This window comes from Labrus bergylta, chromosome 8, assembly GCF_963930695.1.
Source record: "Labrus bergylta chromosome 8, fLabBer1.1, whole genome shotgun sequence".
Classification (NCBI taxonomy): Eukaryota; Metazoa; Chordata; class Actinopteri; order Labriformes; family Labridae; genus Labrus; species Labrus bergylta.
Genome location: NC_089202.1, coordinates 4362949 through 4384979, shown reverse-complemented (window position 1 = coordinate 4384979; position 22031 = coordinate 4362949). Strand labels below are relative to the sequence as shown.

The window sequence follows — 22031 nt, the reverse complement described above, 5'->3', positions numbered from 1 at the left end:
GCTGGAGTAAAGCCTTCCCAAGGTGGGACTAATTGGATCAAACACCTGTGATGAGAGGTTCCAACTTGACATCCCTAGTGATGTCCTGAGTCCTGACCCTTGCTGCCCATCATTCTACATGTTTGAGTTGTGGGGGCCAGAAGGGGCCATGGGGTTGGGTACAGGTAGTTTTTGCGTTGTCACCACCTTGAAGTCGCATTGACACAGCCTTGGTCTGTTAAAGGTGGAAATATATCTTAGCGCTTATTCTTTCATTAGAGCACAAGTAGGAGTACCTTGTGTTTATTTCAAATAATTTACCTGAATTGTACTAAAAATATATCAATACAATTATTGGTATATATATATATATATATATATATATATATATATATTAATTAAAGCTTCCTTATTTCCTAAAGGATTTTCATAATATAAATATTTTTCATATTATAAAAGACAGAAATACAGGAGAAGAGGTTGGGCTGGTATATTATACATTTTTATATGCAGCATCAAAGTAAGTACTGTTTGCTAATCCGCCTCTGATGATAACACCTTATAATAAACAAATAACGAATAATATATAGAATAATATAAAATATATAATAATAATATATAATATAATATATATATATTAATATTATTATTATTAATAATAATAATAATAATAATAAATAAAGTAAATCTTAATCTTAAATAACACACAAGGTACAAGTGTTTAAGTTGTCTTGTCTGGTGGCGGTCACATGGTGGCAGTATACAGGCTTAACTGTGTTTGTGTGGCTGCACTCAACACAGAGTAGAAGAACAAGAACAAGATGGCGGAACGAGGCTACAGTTTCTCACTCACCACATTTAGGTAAACTTTGTTTAATTTGTCATAAAACTTGATACGGGCGTCTTGATTTGTGCCAGGAAGATGTTGTGTTTATAATTCATCTTGAAAGATGTTATGCAAATCTTTCACAGTTCATAGGATACCCGGATGTAAGGAGTCGAGTAGCTGATGCATTGTCATTGTCGTCTCAGTTAATCAGCTAGCTTAAACCGTTAGCATGTCGATTTGTGGTTTTAAATGAAAGAGATAATTTATTCATTCATGTTAACGACAATAAACAAATCAACCGGATTGTTTTTAAGTGTGAGCTAATACATGAATAGACCGAAACGGGTCCGTGTATCTGCTAACTGTCTACATACATGCTAGGCTAGCTACATTAGCTCCGATGAGTCGGTTGTTTTAACTTTTGCTTTCAGTTTCTCCTTCATGAGTTAAACAAAACCCGCACTGCCAAAACAACAAGCGCAGAGTATTCTAGTTATTTATCTTGGTGTGTTTCCTCCTGCAGCCCCTCGGGTAAACTGGTCCAGATTGAGTACGCGTTGGCAGCTGTAGCAGCAGGAGCTCCGTCAGTCGGCATCAAAGGTACAAAGTGTGACACAAAGTGTGACACCTGCTTCTCACATCACTGTGTTGTTCTTCAGAAAGAAGCCTAATGCACTTCAAACATGACATGAGTATAAATCATATTCATTTGAAATAATCTCTATGTTATCAGAGTATATAATAGTTTGTCTAGGAGCATTAAAAACTTAAATAACATTCATCAATGGAGGATTAATTAACAACTTTAATGATCTTGGTTGATTTTTCTGCTCCTTCAGAGTAGGGCTGGGCGATATGGACCAAATCTCATATCTTGATATTGTTTAGCTGAATGGCGATACTCAATATATATCAATATGTATTTTATTAACAGTGAAAACACATGTAAAAATAAACTACCTGTTTGTGAATTTAAAAAGTAATATTATAAAATACAAATGTTCCTTAAATACAGTAAAAGAGAGAGAGAGGAGGAGCAGGGTTAAGAGGGACAGACAGTCAGTCATCATCAGTGAGATGAGAAAAAGGTGACCTGGCACCTCTATAACATTATTTTAATGCAACATAAACTATATCCATCTTAAAGATATTGTCTTACCTTATATCTTGTTTGAAAATATATCGATATATCTAAACTTGATATATTGCCCAGCCTTACTTCAGAGTAGTTTCTTCTAAATAGATTAAAACAAGAAAACATGTGTGACGAATGTAAAGTATTACAACTCTTCAGTTTCTCACATTTTTATGCAGTACTATGTATCCATAATATTGAAGAATTTATTGTACATGCTAAAAAAAGCTGCAAAACCTAACAGGAAATGGTGCAGCAACCTGAGCAGTCGCCATATTATGTAGAAGCTGATTATTTGATACCGACTTTCAAATAATCCTGAGGTCTGAATTTTGAAGGCTAATTGTGATATTGTCTTTTCAGCTTCCAATGGCGTTGTCCTGGCAACAGAGAAGAAACAGAAGTCGATTCTGTATGATGAGCAGAGTGTCCATAAAGTGGAGCCCATCACCAAACATATAGGCATGGTCTACAGCGGCATGGGGCCTGACTACAGGTGGGGATTCTTTTTTTCCATCTCTGAGAAAAGAAAGCCTGGATCTCTGTTAACTTCAGTCAAAATAATGCATCTTTCTGTGTGCTATCCAAAGACTTCAAATACATTCAAGAAAGAATAATGTGAAAGAAACTGTGCTTTGATTGGTCATAAATACCTTTAGCAGCAATATTTCTAACTTCATCCAATCTATTATAAATGTTTGTGTAATATTTTGTACAATATAGAGCATATTTATGTGTTATGTGCGCAAGGTTTTAATAGAACATCCATCAGGACTTTGATTTCTCTGAATCTGAGAAATCCAGCAGACACAACCAGAGTTTGTAAACCGATTGAACCTAAAAGAAAATGAGATGTGTTATCCTTACAGGGTTTTGGTCCGACGAGCCCGTAAATTGGCACAGCAGTATTCTCTGGTTTACCAGGAGCCAATCCCCACAGGCCAGCTCGTCCAAAGAGTGGCATCTGTCATGCAGGAGTACACACAGTCTGGGTGAGTAACACACACACACACACACACACACACACACACACACACACACACACACACACACACACACACACACACACACACACACACACACACACACACACACACACTGTATATACATAAAAACACTCAAATACAGTTTCAAGCACCTTACCCTTTTTTTTAATTGTCCTGGTTTATTTGTTTATCTTTTCTTCAGTGGAGTACGTCCGTTCGGCGTTTCATTGCTGATTGCTGGATGGGATGAGGATCGCCCCTACCTGTTCCAGTCAGACCCCTCAGTAAGTTGTTTGCCGACGTAAGAATTTGTTGGTTGGGAAAAACAAAACATTTTCAATTATTGTTCTCTTTTAAGCTCAAGGTTTATTAATTTTTTTATTTTCATAAATCTTTTAAAGCAGTTGTATCCCACCTTGCTAATAAAGTATTACTGCTTGTTTATTGTCTTACACAAACTATTAATAACAGTGATTTAACATTTCTGAGTAATTAGGGTAGTTACCTTCTGTTCACCACTTACCTTTTAAAGTAGACCATTTTGGTCAGCTCATTAAATTTCCCAGTCCCTGTTCATCTGCTGTGTTTTTAAATTTTAGCCTGATTAGGACTTTTGATCGGAGGAATTTTTCTTGCTTCATCTTTATTCTTCTGTTTCTGATTGGCAGGGTGCATATTTTGCATGGAAAGCCACAGCAATGGGGAAGAACTACGTGAACGGAAAAACATTCCTTGAAAAAAGGTACAATTGTTCATTTCTACGGGCTGCCTTAGAGATCATCTGTGAATTGTATCCCCCCCACTATTCTGTATCAAATATCACATATCAGTCATGCTCTAATGAACACATTAATAGCATATGGTTGATGCGTTTAGTATGTTGTGTTGACACCGCTCTTTCAGTTCAATAATGGAGTTACTCAACAATAGTTCTGAATGAGCACTTTGTTTTTGTTCTCCAGGTATAACAATGACCTGGAACTGGAAGATGCTATCCACACAGCTATCTTGACCTTGAAGGTACGCTGTTCCTTATTAAAATATTTAAGATGTTCAAATCTTATCTCACTGATACTATGTTTCTTCTTTAAAAAAAATTTATTCACACTCATCACACATTCATGTTTCAGGAGAGTTTTGAAGGTCAGATGACAGAGGAAAACATCGAGGTGGGGATCTGTAATGAGGCCGGCTTCAAAAGACTTACCCCAGCGGAGGTGAAAGACTACCTGGCAGCGATTGCTTGAACACACCCTCCCTGATGACGGAGCTTTCCGGCCACATTCAAGAAGACATAACTGCACAGTAGCCAACTGTCTCATGCCACATTTTTGTTAACCATAGTCATTTAGTTTGGTAAACAGTGTTTGCCTTAAAACATGAGATGATACCTGCAATAAATTCCCTTTATTCAAGATAACTGACATAATCTGACAGAGTGAGAAGGCCTTTTTTTGAGATATTGAAAAATACCTTTTCACTCACCTTTTCAAGTGACAGACTTGCGTGAGGAACCTGTACATCTACCACTCACATCTACATTGTTTGAACCCCATCAGTTGATATATGATTGATAAGAGGTTATCACAGAATAATTTGAGTTTGTTGTCAAATATGTTTCTCACTACTGTGAAATGTGGCAGTTGGCTAATGTGCATATGAAAATGAATGTGGGCTCTGATGAGTAAAATCTCAAGTCTTTCATTGAATCCTTCTATGCTCAATTCATTGTGGTGGGGGGGGAGCTTCTGGTCTTAATAGAGAGAAAGAAAAATTACAATGAGGAAAAGGCAGTTTGTTACTTGGGACCAAAAAGAGCTCTGGTCTCTGGTTGAATTTATTCATCCTGAACTTTTCCCCTTCTAATCTCCTGACCGCACTTCAAAAGAAACACACTAGTATGGATGTAAGAAGAAATTGAGCTGGTAGAGAGGAATCAATGAAAAAAAAAAAGAGATTTTACTGTCGGCTTCTTTTTGCTTGTACAGCAGTTTTTCACAATGTACTCTGATTTTTTTCAGGCTAGAATCAGTTCTAGAGTTTGTATTTTCTCCTCTGGTATCTGTCACTCATTCAAATAAAAGATGGCGAGTTGATGTCGAGTCTGTGGATTTGAATTTGTATGCGATACGGTTTAGTAAGAGCAATATTATATACAAAAATATAAGTATTTAATTGGCGAATGTACCCGTCAAGACGTGGTTGGTGTACAGGATGAGCTGTAGCATGTACGCCCCTTTGAGCTGAGCGCGCTCTAACATTAACCGGAACACCTTTTCAAATGTTTTTGGTATTCCTCCGCCTGCGTTACGTTTTAGTTACGTTTTAATTAGTAAAATAACCACTATTGTAACTATATGCACCGTTACCACTGAATGTTGCCCTATACCTGATGTAATCAAAAATCAAATCGATTTGACTGGTTGACGTAATTTATCATATTTGCAAAGATCTATTTTTCCTTGCGGTAGCTCAATAGCGTCTTACCTCACAACCTCCTGATGACGTTTATGGCGCCAGAAATCAAGGGGTTTAGTGTGGAGCTTGTGTGAGTGTCAGCTGGTGCCGATTCCCCGTTATCTGTGCTATGTTAGCGGTACCGTGAACGTTTAACATTTGATGCCGAATAGTGACGGGTACTCCGTCGTTCGTTAAAAGGTATAAGGCCGGGTTGGAGTCAAGATGGTGATACTACGCAGCAGCAGCGGCGGCGGTGGTGGTGGTGTCGGAGCCGGCTCAGCTGCAACAACTCCAAAGAGGAGGTCGATGGAGTTGGATACTAGCGCCGAGTTTCTGTCGCTTCTTCCCGCGTCGCAAAGAAAGTCCGCCCGCCTGACGCGGTCCTCCCAGCAGGCCCTAGATGACAGCTTCAGCAGCCCTGAACACACCACGGCGAATAATGTAAGCATACACACCCAAGAGCGCTTTTAGATAGCTACATCTTCAATTTGTGTAAAAACTATAAATGGACATAACTTTGATGCGCTAGCCTCACTAGCACGCTAAGCTAAGCTAACTAGCTAGCTGTCTTGTCAGCATGACAAATTAACATTACTGACTTTCTTATGAATGAGAACACACAGTCTCTACTGATATTTTCCTGAATCAGACAGATTGAATAAAAAATAAAATAAATAATAATTATTAAATAAATAATAATTAAAAAAAAAATATATTAAATAAATAAAATAAAAACAGACTGTTTGAATCAATCATTTTGCAATGAATGTTTACATCAAAATGACTTAATAAACAAATTATATTAATGTTTAGTACGCTGTGTTAAAGCATGCTACAGGAGCAACATGTAATAAAGTATCTCTCATGGAGTTATATTTGTACAGGTTGTTCAATGGATGATCAGCTCATATTTGCATGTACTAATTCATTGATTTACTTGAACTCTTAAGTTCTTAATATATATTTTTTTACCTACTCTGTAAATCACATTAAAAAGTGTGCTTTAGTGTTAACATCTACATTTAGGAGGGTTGTTAACTTATGGTGAACACACACTAGTTGAATATATTCTGAGAGTAAGCAGGTTTTTTCTTACTTCTAGGACCTCAGTAACACAGGTTCAGCTGCACGGTGTCAACATGTAAATGAAAAAAATGACATATAAATAAACTACCGGTACCCATTTGTGAAATTAAAAGTTATAACATTAAGTAACATTGCTTCTAAAATGAAGTGAAATTAATAAAAAGGTCCCTTTCCTGCATAACATAATACAAACAGCTGTGTATTTTGTTGTACAGATAGTTTTGCTTAGAGGGAGAGACAGCAGCCCCTTTCAGACTGCTTTTTCCACAAGAATTCAGCTCAGCGGTCATCAAGTCTTTTTACATTCATATTGATTCCGCCACGGCGTAATATTGGTGTCCCAGTCTGTGAATTCACATTGACCAGCCGAATGGGTGCTACACTTGCACACAGATCCCTGCACTGCCCAGCTGGCTCTGCTGATCCCATCTTCCCTCTGTTACTACCTCCAAAGATGGTACAGAGGGGGGATCTCTTCGTCCCCCAAATAATCCTTTGCAACATTCAGATTGAAGGAGACGCATCACAGGGCTGTAAATATTGAGGCTTGAAATGGCAGTCTAAATAGGGTTAGTAAGACTAAGTCAATATATATACATAGGCCCAGCCCTATATGAACCTATGACATTTTTACAAAGAAAGTTGTGTCGTTAAGTCTTTCTTTGTTTATCTTGCACACTGTACATTAACTTAAGACTCAAGCTTTGTAGAAATCAATAAATATTCTCAATCTGTGCCCATGATTAAATACTTATACCAGATTAATTTCCAACTCAAACTAGCAATCCTTCAAATGTGTGAACTATAAAATCTTAATTTGACTCTACCAGGGACATGCTGATATGAAGCAGGATGAGAGAAGTGGTCTCCAGCACTCTCTGAGGACCAGAGGACAGAGAGTTAAACTAGAGGTCTCTTTTGCTGAAATGGAACCACAGACCAGCTCACCTGTGAATGAAGACAAGATTGGAGGATCGTGCACCAGGTAATGCAAGCCCTCCCACTTTAATGTTATTGGCCCTTTTTACCAGCTGGTCTCTAAGGCCTGTTTTTGTTGGATCCCTCAGTTACTTTGATTTAAATTGTTTGGCATTGAGTTAGTCTGTCCTCCTTTTCTTACTGCTACCATCTAAAAGCCCTGCATGTACATGATGTGCGCTTAAGCACCATCTTTCTACAAAATCAGTTTTTCTGGAAGTTAAGAGAGATGAGATGTGTTTATGGATTGTCTTACCCTTCAACCTTTCCAGCAAAATGTTCATAATCAACCTTAGCAAGTCACCCTCTTGTGTTTCTTACCTTCTGTGGCAAAATTTGATGAAAAAAGAACCTCTGGCAAAAGAATATCATTAATTGTTTATGTTTTTTGTCTGCTGTTTGGAACCTATATATTTTACTGTGATGTCATTTTTATCAAGAAATGATACATTGGGGATAAATTATTTTTGAGTGGAAATAACTACACATTTTTTACATTCAAATAATGATTATTGATAAAATGAATATTGTGAGAAGAATCTAATGTTTTTTTGTCATTCCTCCTATAAGAAAATCTTCCAGGCTGCAGAGAGATGGAAAAGCATCCATTGGCCAACAGCAAGCAGGTAAAGCTCACTACAGTAAATGTTTTTCTTTGAGATGATCTCTGAAGCTTTTTTTTTTTTCAGCAGCATTTGGTTTGAAGAAGGGCATATACAACTATTAAGCTTCAAACTAACTTTTTCAACTGATGCTCCAGATGTTCCAGATGAAGTGGAGGGGTCCTCCACCCCTAAGAGGAGTCGCTTTAACCTACAAAGCCCTGAAGAGGAGGAGGATGAAGAGGAGAATCGCTCTGTGCGACGAAGTTCCCAAATCCCAAGAAACGGACTGAATTCCCGGAACCAGTCAGTGCTCTATGACAGACTCATCACCAAGTGCGTTCAACAATATTTACTCCACTTTCTCTTTTATTCTCACTTGAGGCTTCAGGTCAAATGAAGCTAGTCCATAACCCCACCTAGTTTCTCACCAACAGACTAGCATACATCATGGGTATTGATTTGATTTGAAGCAAATGAGTTATAATATTTTGGACAAAGTTTGATGAAAACCTTCCTCCTCTGATTGTCCCTCAGCACTGCTGAAGCTGTTCTTCAGAAGATGGACGACATGCAGAAGATGAGACGCAGACTGAGGAGCAGAGATAGAGACACTCAAGAAGAGGTGATGACACACAAGAATGTTGTGTTGTATAATCCTATTGTTAGCTTTAAGACAGAGAATTTATCAGCAACCTGTTTTGTCCGAGCAGCTCGGCATGTACACCAGGGGCAGGATGCTGAGGTCTCTGAGGACGAACGTTGAGAGTAAAGACACAGAGGAGGAGAACCAAGGTGAGCTGGATTAGGTGTATCATAACATCAGGCAAATAGCCTTATGGGGAATACCTACAGGGCATACTGGTTTGGGCCAGGAGGTTCAGAAAATGAATACATACTTCTATACACCTGAGGGCTTTAATACTAACGCCAGAAGAAACGCCTTGCATACACCATAAAGGTTTCTTCATGTTAGATTGTTTTGCTGTCACAGCAGAGATTCAGCAGAGCAGACTTAAAAAATGATTCTAGTTAATAAAAAGTCCAGAAACTAAAACTGGGCGTTCACACAAATGGTGTTTGTTTCTTCTTTTCTTCCCTATAACAGGAGGGGATGAGGACGAGGGGGATCACGAAGAAGAGGAGGAGGAAGAGGGAGAAGATGAAGAGGAGGAGGAAGATGATGAAGACGGCGAGGATGAGGAAGAAGAAAATCAGAGACGCTATGACTTCAGACAGCGAAAGACTGTGGTTCGCTACCAGGCTCCACAGGATGGTACTGCTGCAATTAAACTTAATAGTGTGGTTTTAAACGAAGATAATACAGCCTTTGAAACACTGAGACTTGACACTTTGAGTTTTTGGTCATGTGCCTATTTTATTAAGTACTGTACTGTTTATTTATCTAATAAATTAGAGTTTGATAAGACTTCTTCTTTTTTCTTCTTTTTTCTTTTTTAGAACCTAGAGAGCCCAGAAAACGTAGCATGTACTTCAAGGATCACTCGTCTCCGACCAGGCGTAGGTTTAGGTTCAGCTCCACAGCCCCCAGGAGCCCCTACAACAGAAGAAGAACCAATAGGTGAGTTTTAAATTTCAGCTAATCTGCCTTTCCTCTGAAACAAAACATCTGCTATGGAGTCATTTGTTCTTCAGAAACCCTTGACAGTCTGATTCATACATTTGACGATCCTTTTAAAAATGCCTTTGAAGTCAGCAACAGTGGTCTTAGACCTGGATCACCCACTCAATGGTTCCTAAATTTGTAATTTTTTCCCCCTGATTCTCTTCTAACCAACCTAAGGAGTAGTTCTGAGAGGTAAGACACTCACTGCTTGTCCTTGTCTGTGTTATTGTTAGTTTGTAGTCTGTTTTGGAATGCTGACACTGTAGTTGTTGATAGTTCAGCACACTTGGGAGACACTGTGGTTGAAGTGTTTACAGTGAACCAGACCTCACTGGGATCAAGTCAAGGAAAGGCACTTACCGTAAGATCCGGTGTATAAGATGCACTTTTAATACCTATTTTTTCGTTTTAAAAGTTGGCTGCGTCTTATACACCGGTGCGACCAATACACCAGTATAAAATACTGAAACACGTGCCGTCATTACAGCGGGTGCAGCAGCCCCTATCACTGTGACCTGAAGTGATTAAAAACCCATCCCCGTTTCCCGTGTATTGAAAGCTGAGTGCACGCTGTGCTGGGAAAGACAGCGACACAGACCAGGCTGGCTGCGCGACTTATTTCACATCTTTTCTCCCTCACGAGGTCATAATCATGCATTTACAGAAACAGTGGTATAATGTTCCGGAAATAAACCTTGTGGAGTTCACTTTTGATTGAAAGACTCCTATAATAAAGTTAAAGAGTGACCAGCTGAGTCGGGCAGCGCGACTTGCAAGCTAGGAATCTGTGCCTCTGCCAACTTTCCCAGCAGCAGCAGGCTGAGAGCTCAACTACCGTACTGTAGCTAGTAGGAGCGCAAACTCCCGAAAGTGAAAACAGATGGAACTAAAAGAGCGACACAGCTGCACAGAAACTGCATGTTGTAGACATCACTGAACACAATATAAATCCTCACGCAGGAAAACGGTTTAAAGTTTGTTTTTTTTCTCCCAAAGAGACCTTAAAAACAGGGTGCGTCTTATACACCGGTGCGACTTATACACTGGATTTTACGTTAATTAGTAATTAAAAAACAACAGGAGTAGACTCAGACAACAGATGGGTGTGAGACTCAGTCGTTTTCATTTTATTTATATCGCACCAATTCAGTTTTAACAGGGCTAGACCATGCTCTGTGTCATGTTATTTACAGAGACCTACCAGTAGTCCATCATGAGCACAGCACTTAGCAAGCAACAGTGGTGAGGAAAAGCTTCCTTTTATCAAGCAGAAACGTCCAGCAGAACGGGACTCGTGTTGAACAATCGGAGCAAAAACAACAAGAATAGTTCAAACCAACTTGTGTCTACGTTGTCAATACTAATGAAAAAACGACGTGTGCTATTAGCAGGAACAGCAAAGTAATGATAATAGACATGGACTGCCTCAATCCAGGTATTCACGTTTCAAAGAAATGACAATTAAAGGAAACCAATCATAACTTAATGCTAATAACACATTGGGCCTCATGTCCACATAGTTTTTCTCTGAGCCAATGAGGAGAGAGCATTTGCAGCAGCAGGCCCTGTTGATGTCACCGGCTCTCTTTTCAAATAATAATAAAATAATAAAATGTTGCCTCATATGTTTCTCTCCTATGTATTGTGCCCTTTACTCACATCCTCCTTACCCGGTGTCCAGACAAAGTAGAAGGGAAAGCATCCTCCGTTTGATGCTCATAGTGAAGGGGGAAAACATTTCTTAATTATAAAACATTCGGTAAATAAGTATTTCCCAAGAGAGCAAAGGCCAAACAAAAAGAAAAGGCCTCATAATTAAATAAGTATAGATACATAATTCTATCAAACCAAAAGCTTAAAAAAAATCGAATAAAAAGTTTAAATAACCGCTTTGGGTCTGTGAGAGGGAACCTGTGTTTCTCACCTGGTGTGTCATTCATGCATGGTGGCAGTGTCATTTTAAGGTGTTGGATGAGTCCTGTTTGATACAATACAGAATCAAACACTAGTTTACACAGGATAACTGCTGTGTCACCAACATGAATTTACATAAAACATTAATACCTATAAACTACTGACTGGTAATAATGTTCCGTTTGTTTCTTTGTCCTGATATTGGTCAAGAGTTGTTTGTAAATACAAAGTACCTTCACTCGCTAGCATTGAGGGATGAATAATAACGAATACAAAAAATGTAGCTTACAGGAATCACAACCTAAATAGTGCTTTGATTGTTTGCAGGAGGAGACATGCCATCCACAGCAGCGACTCCACCTCCTCATCTTCAGACGAAGAGCAATTCCAGAGACGGAGAAGTAAAAACAGGAGCAGGCCGGTCAACAGGTGAGAGCAGCAGCTGTCATTCAGTACAGGTTACAGGTAAAAGATGATGACAGCAGTGCTTTTGAGCACGAGGGAAACACAAAGGGTTTTTACTGATGTGCCTCTATTGATGTAAAGGTGGATGAACCAATGACTTAAAGGCTTTATGTGATTTTTTTTTTTTGATCCAGTAGATGTCGCCCTTGAGCACCAGCATGAAACCAAAACAACTTGGTCTGCATTGTTGTGTTAGCATGCCAATGCTAGCGATCTTTGTTATGCTCGTATCTTCACACTGCATGTAAATTTACCTGAAATGAGCGTGATCTAGAAACACAGTTAACCAGTGAGTACAGTATGTTATTTTTCTTTTCTCTAGTCCCTCAATTAAACAACTTTTATACGTGAGGGGAGGAGTCAGTCGCAGTCCCGGTGATGTAAACAAACTGAAGATAGGACTCTGAAAACATCACAGACAGTGGGACTAGAGTGTTACACCCATTGTAGACAGTCATGACTCACAGTTATTATGATATACTTGATTTCTATTATATTGAAGTGTGAAAAATCACACAGAAAGCCTTTAAACAACCCTTAGTGTAATGGTCTCCTGTTACAATGACAACTTTCAGTGAACACTATGGAATAGTATTTATATTTTTATGAAGTATGTCTTTATTATTATAAAAATCCCTCCTGGAAATAACGCCTTGAATCTTAAAAGTGTCTAAATGTTTTTTCCTCCAGATGTCTGCCTATGAACCTTGTGAAAGAAGACCTGCTGGGGATCCACAAGGACCGCATGAAAATCGGAGCGAGCCTCGCTGATGTGGACCCCATGCAAATAGACAAGACGGTAACTTGACTGGCCTGAATATTTCATCCAGAGTACAAGACAGTATAAAGGCACTACAGAGAGTTTAAAAAAAGTTACGAGATTTACTGAATGATATTGAATTATAGTGAAAGAGGAGAAATCTAGAAGAGTTTGTGTTTCACTGACACATTAATGACATTTGTAATAATGTGAAAAAACAATCCAAACACGACTCTACTTGTCATCCAGGTGCGTTTTGAAAGCATCGGAGGTTTGAGCAGGCACATCTCAGCGCTGAAGGAAATGGTGGTCTTCCCTCTGCTCTACCCGGAAGTCTTTGAGAGATTCAAGATACAACCTCCAAGGTAAACAATGTGTTTGCAAGGATTTAAGTTCTCCATCGCATAGGCTGAATTCTGTCAATTTCCTATTTATAATTATATTTATGGTCAGTGATGATCAGACATGAGAAGAAATATAGCAAAGAACGGTAGAGTAGTGTTTTTTTACATGGCCAGACAAACAGAATCCTCTCTTTTAAATTTGAGGTAAAAACTTGCTAACTGTTTCCATGTCTTGGTTTTCTTCTTGCAGCCTCAGGCTTTGTGACATTTATGTGACATTTACACAGACCAATAATACCCACTTTTGGCCGTTGTCATGTTTCCTCTTGTCTTTAGGGGTTGTCTATTTTACGGTCCTCCAGGCACAGGAAAAACCCTTGTAGCCAGAGCGCTGGCCAATGAGTGCAGTCAGGACGAAAGAAAGGTGTCTTTCTTTATGAGGAAAGGAGCGGACTGCCTTAGCAAGTGGGTGGGAGAATCAGAGAGACAGCTACGACTGCTTTTTGATCAGGTAAACCAAACTAAGCTCCTTACCCAAACTATTCATTTGCGATTTACATTAAACTGAGTAAAAGTCTGTTCATTAAAATCTCATCAGTGCTATAGGTAATGAAGCGTGTAACTGATACTCTTGAACTGATCCTAGGCTTACCAGATGCGTCCGTCCATCATATTCTTTGATGAGATTGATGGTTTGGCTCCAGTCAGATCCAGTCGTCAGGACCAGATCCACAGGTGAGCAGCCCTCCTGCTCTTACTTTCTATAGTATGTGTGTGATGATTATACTGAAGTTAGAGAGTACAAAGTGGAAGTAGTTTTCATTCTGCATATAGCCTTCACCCTCCTGACCACTGGTTTTCAAAGATCACTGGCCCGACCATTGTAACCGCTGGCCCAGGAACGTTGAAAAATTAAAGTCACCAATTTACTCTTGAACCATTCAGATGCTAGAGTAAATTACAACTTTTATTTAATTAATTGAGCTCTAATTATACAAATATTGTGTATTTTTCTTATATTTATGTGTTCATGTTTATTCACCATGCTGGTAACTTAAGAGTCTACTTAATCTGATATTTATGAGGCTGTGACAGATCTGGAATTGTTATGATCATCTTTCTTTCCTTTCTTCTGTGAGAAACTCTTCATCCTTAGATCTTTACTTTGAACGTGCAATCAGCTCGACATTATAACTGGCCCGCTGGCCCGGACGAATGATTGACAGAGTCCGGGCCAGCGGGCCAGGTATAATGTCGAGCCCTGCATTATTACGATTTCATGAAAATACTTTTTTATTTTCCGATGGTAAATTAACTTGAGCTTGTTTAGCGCATTTTACAGCACAGGTCCCACCACAATAACACACTGATTGCAGTATCAGCTAATCCATTCATACACACTCACACTCCACAGTTTGGGGTTCAGGGCCTTCCCAAGGACACTTGAAAAAATAAGTTTAAAACCACATCTTTCTGTTTATGTAGCTCCATTGTGTCAACACTGCTGGCTCTCATGGATGGATTAGATGGAAGAGGAGAGGTTGTTGTGATCGGAGCTACAAACAGACTGGACTCCATTGACCCAGCTCTGAGGAGACCTGGACGCTTCGACAGAGAGTTCCTATTCGGCCTGCCGGACAGAGAGGTGAGGAACTGGAGATGCCCGTTCAAGCCAATCAAAGATAATACAGCAGACCGATTGGCATGATGATTGCCATCCAATCGGATGGCAGTCACATAATCTTATTGGGCTTGAAATGTAAGGTTTTCATCTTCGACCAACACCAAAAACTCTGTGATCTTATGTTGTATGTCAGGCAAGGAAGGACATTCTGAAGATCCATACGAGACAGTGGACTCCACCACCTTCTGACATTTTTCTGGAAGAGTTGGCAGATAAATGTGTTGGTATGTATGTAAAATACATTAACAGTTTGTAAATGATACACCTTTCTGAACTCAGGCTTCCTTTAAAGCATGGATAACTATAGCATTTGGTTTGACTCATTTACAGGTCGTGATAAGCATTGAAAAAAGGGCATGGAAAAAGCATTTGTTTTTCAGACTCTAATAGCAATAGCAATTGTAAGTGAAGCACAGAAGCAGGGATTTTATTCATATGATCACAGTGTGATCACAACAACGTGTCTTTCTCTCCTCATGCCAGGTTATTGTGGAGCAGACATAAAGGCAGTGTGTTCAGAGGCTGCTCTGTGTGCACTGCGACGCCGCTATCCACAGATCTATTCCTCATCACAGAAACTTGTGCTCGATGTCAACTCAATCGCTATCACTAACAAAGACTTCATGTGTGCCATGTCCAAGATGGTGCCTGCTGCTCAGAGGTATGACCAAATAAAACTGAAGTATATTTTTATTTAGTGCCATCCCTTGATTTGGACTGTACCATTTGTTCAAGTTGCCTGGTTCTTATGTACCTATTGTGCTGATGGTGATCCTCAGGGCAGTAGTGTCACCAGCCAAAGCCCTGATACCGGCCATTCGTCCTCTGCTGAGCGCTGCCCTGCAGAACATCCTGACCACAGTCAGCAGAGTGTTTCCACATGCTGAGCAGGGCTTGAAGAGGAGGAGGGAACAAGGTACAGTCTCTTTATCTTTGTTGGTCTGTTGTGCATTCAGACATGGCCTCTGTTTTCATGATCATGTATTTTTTTCATTTATTTTTATGCATAATACTCTATTTTCCCAAAGTGTGTGGAGTATTCATTTTCCTTATTGGAGCACGAGTCAGCTATCAGGAGTAACAGCTGTAATGTGTCTGCTTGTTTGTTTGTCTCCAGATGTGGGCTGTGGTGTGTCTGAGGATGATCTGATGTTCAGTGAGGATGAGGAGTCAGGGGTCCTCCCTGGTGGACAGACCTCTCTCTCCCAACTCAAAACACCTGCTGCCAATGGACTCCTAAACTTCAGCAGGTTGGTGAGACAGTCACAAAAGAGTTTTTCAAACTATTTATTCTTTGATATTGTTTTTTAATATATTTTTTTAAATCCAATCTAAATCATAGTTCTATATATGGGTAACACTCACCTGGGTAGTTTACACTTTGGAGTTATTAAACTTGTCTCCCTAAATCTTAGCTGTGAGCCATTCTGTGTCCCAGTGACACAGTGACTTTTTTTGTATTTCTTTCAGGCAGATTACTGAGCCCTGAAAAATTCAATGGAAATAGATCTGAATGTTTCCGTCACTTTATGGAATCACTTTAACTTTCCATGCATCTCTGTATGTCTCCTTGTGTAGGAGTGTCCTGAGCCATCCAACCTCCTATCGACCCAGACTGCTGTTGCAGGGCAGACCGGGCTCAGGTCAGAGCGCACACCTAGCTCCTGCTCTCCTTCACGCTCTGGAGAAATTCACTGTGTATACACTGGACATGGCCGTGCTGTTTGGAGCTAGTGCTACTGCACCAGAAGAGACTTGTGCTCAGGTAAATAAGACACTGATTCTAAAAATAATACACAGGTATGTTATTATTCATGCACATATTTAACTACATTTCAGTTCAGGACATTATTGCACAGAAATGAGGTGGACTCCTGGAAGTCACTCTTGCAGCCTTGTCAAATTCAGTGTGTCCTCTTTGGTGGACCTCACTGGCCAAAATGGCTGCCACAGAAACTGTAGTTCATGGGCCCCACCTCCTTACATTGTGGGGAGTGGGGATAAATATGTACTACAGACAAAAACTTGAACGGGCCATGACCATGGCAGAGATATAGAGTTTTAACTTTACATTTACACAGGATGAAAAATCATACACATCTGGATTTTTGATGTATTCTGTAATTCAAAAATTGTTATTGTATTCATTAGTTGCTTTAAAAAGACTTAAATCATTCATCATCAATGTGTGAGGTCAAACTAGTTATCTCTTTAACTTTAGTCAAACAAAACTAAAACATTTCCTTAGGTTAATTTGTTCATTAGTTTTTATTGAGCCTTCTTCATGTCGTGTGAACATGCAGCTGTTCTCTATGCTTCTCTGTAGATTTGCTCCAACTTTTAGATATACTGTATATATGTGTGTACAGTAAATTGATGTGTGTTTCATGTATGTATCGTGTGTTTTTGCAGATTTTTGTTGAAGCCAAGAGGACGTCCCCCAGTATCCTGTACATCCCTCACATTGGACAGTGGTGGGAAACTGTGGGTCCGGCTTTAAAAGCCACCTTCCTCAGCCTGCTCAGCTCAATCCCTGCCTTTGCACCAATACTGCTTCTGGCTACATGTAGCCTGCAATATGAACAACTCAGTGTGGAGGTACGGAAAGAAGAGAGGTGTTGCATTAGAGCATTGAACACAGCTCCCTCTGACAGTCAAGAAAGTTTTTATCAAGTTTTCTCTAATTTTTCTCAACTCAGGTGCAGGAGTTGTTTCGAGTGGAGTATGGAGAGGTTTTCCATGTCCAGGTCCCAACCAATAGAGAAAGAAGAAACTTCTTTGAGGATTTGATCCTCAATCAGGCTGCCAAGGCCCCCTCCTCTAAAAAGAAAGCTGGTGAGAAATAGAAGAATGCTTCAGTAAAATACAGATCCAGGCTAGCTTTGTGGGATCTGTAGTTGAATTAAGCTGTTGTGCTCTTTAAGCTGACAGTAAGCATGGCAGTGTAAAGGGTTTGTACTTGATGTAAACTTTTTCATTAATGATATGAGGGGATTTTAGAGATCCTGAGGTTAAATTTGCTTACATCTGATTTCTATGTTTATATCAACTCCTTCCTCAACTGTGTGCATCTATTAACCCTCCAATTCACTTCAGTGCTCAGAGCCCTGGAGGTGCTTCCTGTTGCCCCAGCGCCTCCCCGACGTCAGCTGACAGAAGAGGAGACCCAGAGACTGGAGGAGCAGGAGGAAGATACCCTCAGGGAGCTCCGTCTCTTTCTACGTGATGTCACCAACCGCCTGTCACTGGATAAACGTTTCAAGGCTTTTACGAAGCCTGTGGATTTAGAAGAGGTAGCTGTTACACCAACTTCAGTTACGTCATTTACTGTCTTAATAAAGCAGTGAGAATAATGTCTGAAGTTAAAGTGGTGATCAGATTGATCACTTTAACACATAGTTGTACTCAAAGCCGCCTCTTATTCATGTGTTTCAGGTGCCAGATTACGCAGAGGTGATCAAGAAGCCAATGGACCTGTCGACAGTCCTCTCCAATGTTGACCTCCATAAGTTTGCGACAGTCAAAGAGTTCCTTCAGGATGTGGACCTTATCTGGCAGAATGCCCTCGAGTACAACCCAGACAGAGACCCCTCAGGTTAGCACAAAGAAAATTCACAGTCTTAATACCTATCAGTACTTATTAGTAGAATTAGACAGATTTCTAATTTAAATTTCTGTTTTACTTATCTGTGGCTCTGTGCTTCTCCTCCAGACCGTCAGATCCGCCACAGAGCATGTGCGTTGAAGGACACGGTGCATGCTATCATTAGAGATGAACTGGATGAAGATTTTGAGAAGATTTGTGAGGAGATCAAAGTGTCGCGGAGCACAAGAGGTGGATGTTGTGTATTTGTGCATATAGTTATAAGATTGTTTTGATAACACTGACACCCTGTGTAGACCAAACTGTAATATATTAACCAGGGTAGAACAGAATGTGATGTTACCACCAGTAAATAATTTTCCTCTTTGCTGACTGACCAGCTTTGTCATTCAGGTCACATCACATTATACTGAAGTAATAAAAGCTTGTGTATATTGGCTACTCCATTTTAATATATAACAAGACTGCACTATTAAATTAAAACTTCAGTTTCACAGTTTGAAATTTGTTACGGTGGAATTAAACAGTTTCATGTTGTAGAATTATCTTTTCTTCTCTTTTTTTTAAACAACAACATTTGCTTTCTCTTTTGGCCACCACAGATTGCGCTACGGTCCGATTTGCTCCGTCCTTTTACCACGTCCTGCCCAAACTGCCCAAACCTCCTGCTGATGAAATGACCCCACAAAGAGAGCAGGCCAGACCCACAGCTGCTGTTACTCCAACTACAAGTGCCTCCATTCCTGCAGTTCTTAAAAACTCAGGTGAAGACTACAAGATTAGACAGAAATGTAATGTTTTTAATAAAATAATATGAAATATATACTCACTCCTTTTTTGTCACATTAGTGCAAAAGAAGAAAAGGCGGAGGAGTCGCTGGTCCTCAGGCGTCTACGCTAAGAAGAAGTCTTCGTCCTCTCCTCACACATCCAGAGAGGATGCACACTTGGGGTCTGATGACGAAGAGGAAGATGGGGATGATGAGGAGGAGGTTGAGACAGGAGAAGGAGTAGAGGTTAAAGAGAGGGATCAGGAGGATCAGATGGTGGTTGATGTAGAGCCTGGGTCTGCACCAGCTCAGGAGGGAAGCGAGGAGATGAGTCAAGCTGCTGAAGATGAGGTGTCTGTGTGTGAAACAGAGAAATCAAAAAATGAAGACAAGATGCAGGATGAACGAGAAAAGGAGGAGGAAACTGTTACAGATCAACAAAGACAGTCAGAGGAAAACACATTGTTGAAAGAGGCAGAAAATGATAAAAGTGAAACCACTTCAGTGAACACTAATAAGGATAGCCACACTGAGGCAGAAGGAGATACCCAGGATCAATCCATCACAGAGAAGAGGGAGCAAACTAGTAGCCAAAAGCTGACCAAAGCTGAGACTGACAAGTGTAAAACTGTAATGGAGACAGATAATGGGAGCAACCATGAATTCACTTCAGTGGAGGCAGAGGAGAGCAGCCCAATGGAGATGGAAGCAACAGAAACTCCTGCAGCTATCAGAGGAGAGGAGGACACAGGAGCAGGTTGGATATTTAAACTTTCATAAAGACTTGCACTTAACATTAAAGTGGAAAAAACACTCATTTAAATCACTTAAACCTGAGCACAAGAAAGTTAAAGGACTGTTCATCAGATCGTGAGATGTAGCCAATGTGTCAACGTGAATAAATCAGCAGATTGTCATCATTTATAGCAGTTTTAACACTTGGTGTGTGTGTTTTTTTGTGTCAGAGCGGTGTGTAAGGCGCATTACTCGCGCCCTAAAAAACACAGTGTTGCAGCAGCAGATGATAGACGTGGACAAAGCTCTGCAGATCCTGGACCAAGAAACTCCTCTTCTGGTGGTGGATAGAGACAAATTAAAGGTGTGTATGATATCATGGTTGTCCGTCTTATTTTCTGTATTATTTTAATGTCTTGTCCTTACTTTCTGCGGTAACATAACATTTTTATTTTCTCATCCTGCACTCAGACTTTTTCCCCACAGGAGAGTAAGAAGTTAGACAAGTAATAATGTAATCTGCTCATCGTTCCACTCTTTTCTGCCCGACTCTCAGGAGCTGTTGGAGAAAGTTGTGTCAAAGACTGAAGGCTACGAGGTCTACAAGCTGGAGAAACTTTATGCTCTACTCTGCCAGAGCATCTACAGACACAGGCGAGACTACAACAAAACTGCACTAACACAGGTTGGTATTGGTTTGAACTGGTACAAACTGGTAACATTTAGTAGATGGTTTGTTCGTCTGGACTGCTTCCATGTATCTAATCTATTGTCCTCTACTGGTCTTCTCATCTGAATTAGGAGCTGGAACAAGAGATTGAAGACTTCTGTTGACCCTTCTAGAGGAAAATGTGACCATTTTTAAATGACACTCATCACCCTCTTTGTAAATATACAAACACTGGTTCTATTTTCATAGATATCTACAGGCACTTCTATTTGAGTATTAGCTAACAAACTTCATATTACCTCTTCTGTCTATATTTAATTAAATGTTTTTCTCTAAATATCACCAGGTGTCTTTTTTTGTACTTAAGATTAAGACTACAACTGTTAGTAGTAGAAAATGAGTTATGTCAAAGCATAAAGTGATATTTTCCAGAGCGTATGAATCCCTGATTCAATGGACCTCTACAGTGTGCATGACATTTGTATTAGAAATTATCAGGATTTCTCTTAACTCCTGTTTGTGTGCTGCAACAAGTTTTTCCCCATATGTGTGTGTATGTATGTAAACATGTGTTGTGCTTGACTTTGAAAGACATGTCATGTGTGACATGTGCCTAGTTGATAGTTTGAAGCCTTGACTGGTTGAGAAAACATTGGTGTGGTGAAAAAAGAATGAAGATGCATCCCTGGCCTAGAGCCCATAATTTATGATTTTGTGAAAATACTAATTTTGTACCTACATTAGCTGTGTAAAAAGTAAAATAAAATAAGGAAATGGAAGTGGCATCCCTTCAGGTATCTTGTTTTGTCCAGTGACAGCAATGTTTTTAACAACCTAACAAATGTTGGAGGATTACAAAGTTAATTTTTGAGAATTTAGGCATCAAAAATTTTCTCAGATCTAGGGACTTAAAGTCAGTAAATGGGTTTATCCTGTACTTCTTGGCCTTTTTCAAATCTGCCTATACAGCCCAGATATTTAATAGAAGCCATACACTGATCCCTTGTCTAGAATAGAATAGATGTTTATTGGCATTTTCACAGGTACAGGACAGTACAGGTACATTGGAATTCTTGTGTGTTTCTCCCTGAGTCAGCTTCTACAAATAAAAAGTTAAAATTATATATAAAATAGAATATCATTATAAGAAAAAAAGAGTAGAAAAGTAAAAATAAATAAGTTGTAGTAACAGCTAAGTGATTTAAAATAAACTGTACAGAAGTTATACACTGTATTAAAGTAAAGATATAATACAACAAATAACAAGGGGAACACTGTACAATGAAATGAAAATATAAATATGTTTTCTTATTGCACTTATCTCTTATTACACCTACATCATTTCATTAGTCTTATTCTCATTAGTACCTTACTATTGACATTTACACCTTGCCATGGCAAAT

At 39.5% G+C, this 22031-nt stretch overlaps 2 protein-coding genes and 1 non-coding gene across 4 annotated transcripts; all 3 read left to right on the top strand.

Annotated features, from left to right (window-relative positions):
* Positions 1–721: 721 nt before the first annotated feature.
* On the top strand, positions 722–5025 carry psma2a (proteasome 20S subunit alpha 2a). The gene is made up of 8 exons (XM_020635178.3): positions 722–841; positions 1332–1408; positions 2307–2439; positions 2813–2935; positions 3132–3213; positions 3598–3671; positions 3892–3949; positions 4060–5025. The coding sequence occupies exons 1-8, from the start codon at positions 801–803 to the stop codon at positions 4174–4176; spliced, it is 705 nt and encodes a 234-aa protein (XP_020490834.1). The 5' UTR covers positions 722–800; the 3' UTR covers positions 4177–5025.
* Positions 5026–5438: 413 nt separating this feature from the next.
* LOC109984840 (ATPase family AAA domain containing 2) lies at positions 5439–21413 on the top strand. Of its 2 annotated transcripts, XM_020634989.3 has the most exons (30): positions 5439–5830; positions 7306–7460; positions 8024–8079; positions 8214–8391; positions 8593–8680; positions 8769–8850; positions 9164–9331; positions 9517–9637; positions 9860–9874; positions 11924–12025; positions 12752–12860; positions 13071–13186; positions 13502–13676; positions 13812–13900; positions 14651–14810; positions 14983–15073; positions 15333–15510; positions 15629–15765; positions 15967–16099; positions 16428–16614; positions 17262–17447; positions 17549–17684; positions 17946–18142; positions 18285–18444; positions 18562–18684; positions 19056–19217; positions 19303–19980; positions 20189–20322; positions 20515–20643; positions 20760–21413. In XM_020634989.3, exons 1-30 carry the CDS (start codon positions 5612–5614, stop codon positions 20790–20792), a joined length of 4497 nt encoding a protein of 1498 aa, XP_020490645.2. In that variant the 5' UTR covers positions 5439–5611; the 3' UTR covers positions 20793–21413. The 2 variants fall into 2 exon arrangements, with proteins under 2 accessions (XP_020490645.2, XP_020490662.2); XM_020635006.3 differs by lacking the exon at positions 9860–9874.
* On the top strand, positions 16738–16872 carry LOC114920358 (small nucleolar RNA SNORA5). The gene has a single exon (XR_003808684.1). It is a non-coding gene; the product is annotated as a small nucleolar RNA SNORA5 (small nucleolar RNA).
* Positions 21414–22031: the final 618 nt, after the last annotated feature.

Bases quoted from the DNA above. Each gene is read 5' to 3' on its own strand.
- psma2a (XM_020635178.3), top strand. From the start codon at position 801: ATGGCGGAACGAGGCTACAGTTTCTCACTCACCACATTTAG. The intron at 2,440-2,812 runs GTGGGGATTCTT...TTATCCTTACAG, and splicing joins GGCATGGGGCCTGACTACAG to GGTTTTGGTCCGACGAGCCC. The intron at 3,950-4,059 runs GTACGCTGTTCC...TTCATGTTTCAG, and splicing joins CAGCTATCTTGACCTTGAAG to GAGAGTTTTGAAGGTCAGAT.
- LOC109984840 (XM_020634989.3), top strand. From the start codon at position 5,612: ATGGTGATACTACGCAGCAGCAGCGGCGGCGGTGGTGGTGGTGTCGGA. The intron at 8,392-8,592 runs GTGCGTTCAACA...ATTGTCCCTCAG, and splicing joins TATGACAGACTCATCACCAA to CACTGCTGAAGCTGTTCTTC. The intron at 17,448-17,548 runs GTACGGAAAGAA...TTCTCAACTCAG, and splicing joins ATGAACAACTCAGTGTGGAG to GTGCAGGAGTTGTTTCGAGT.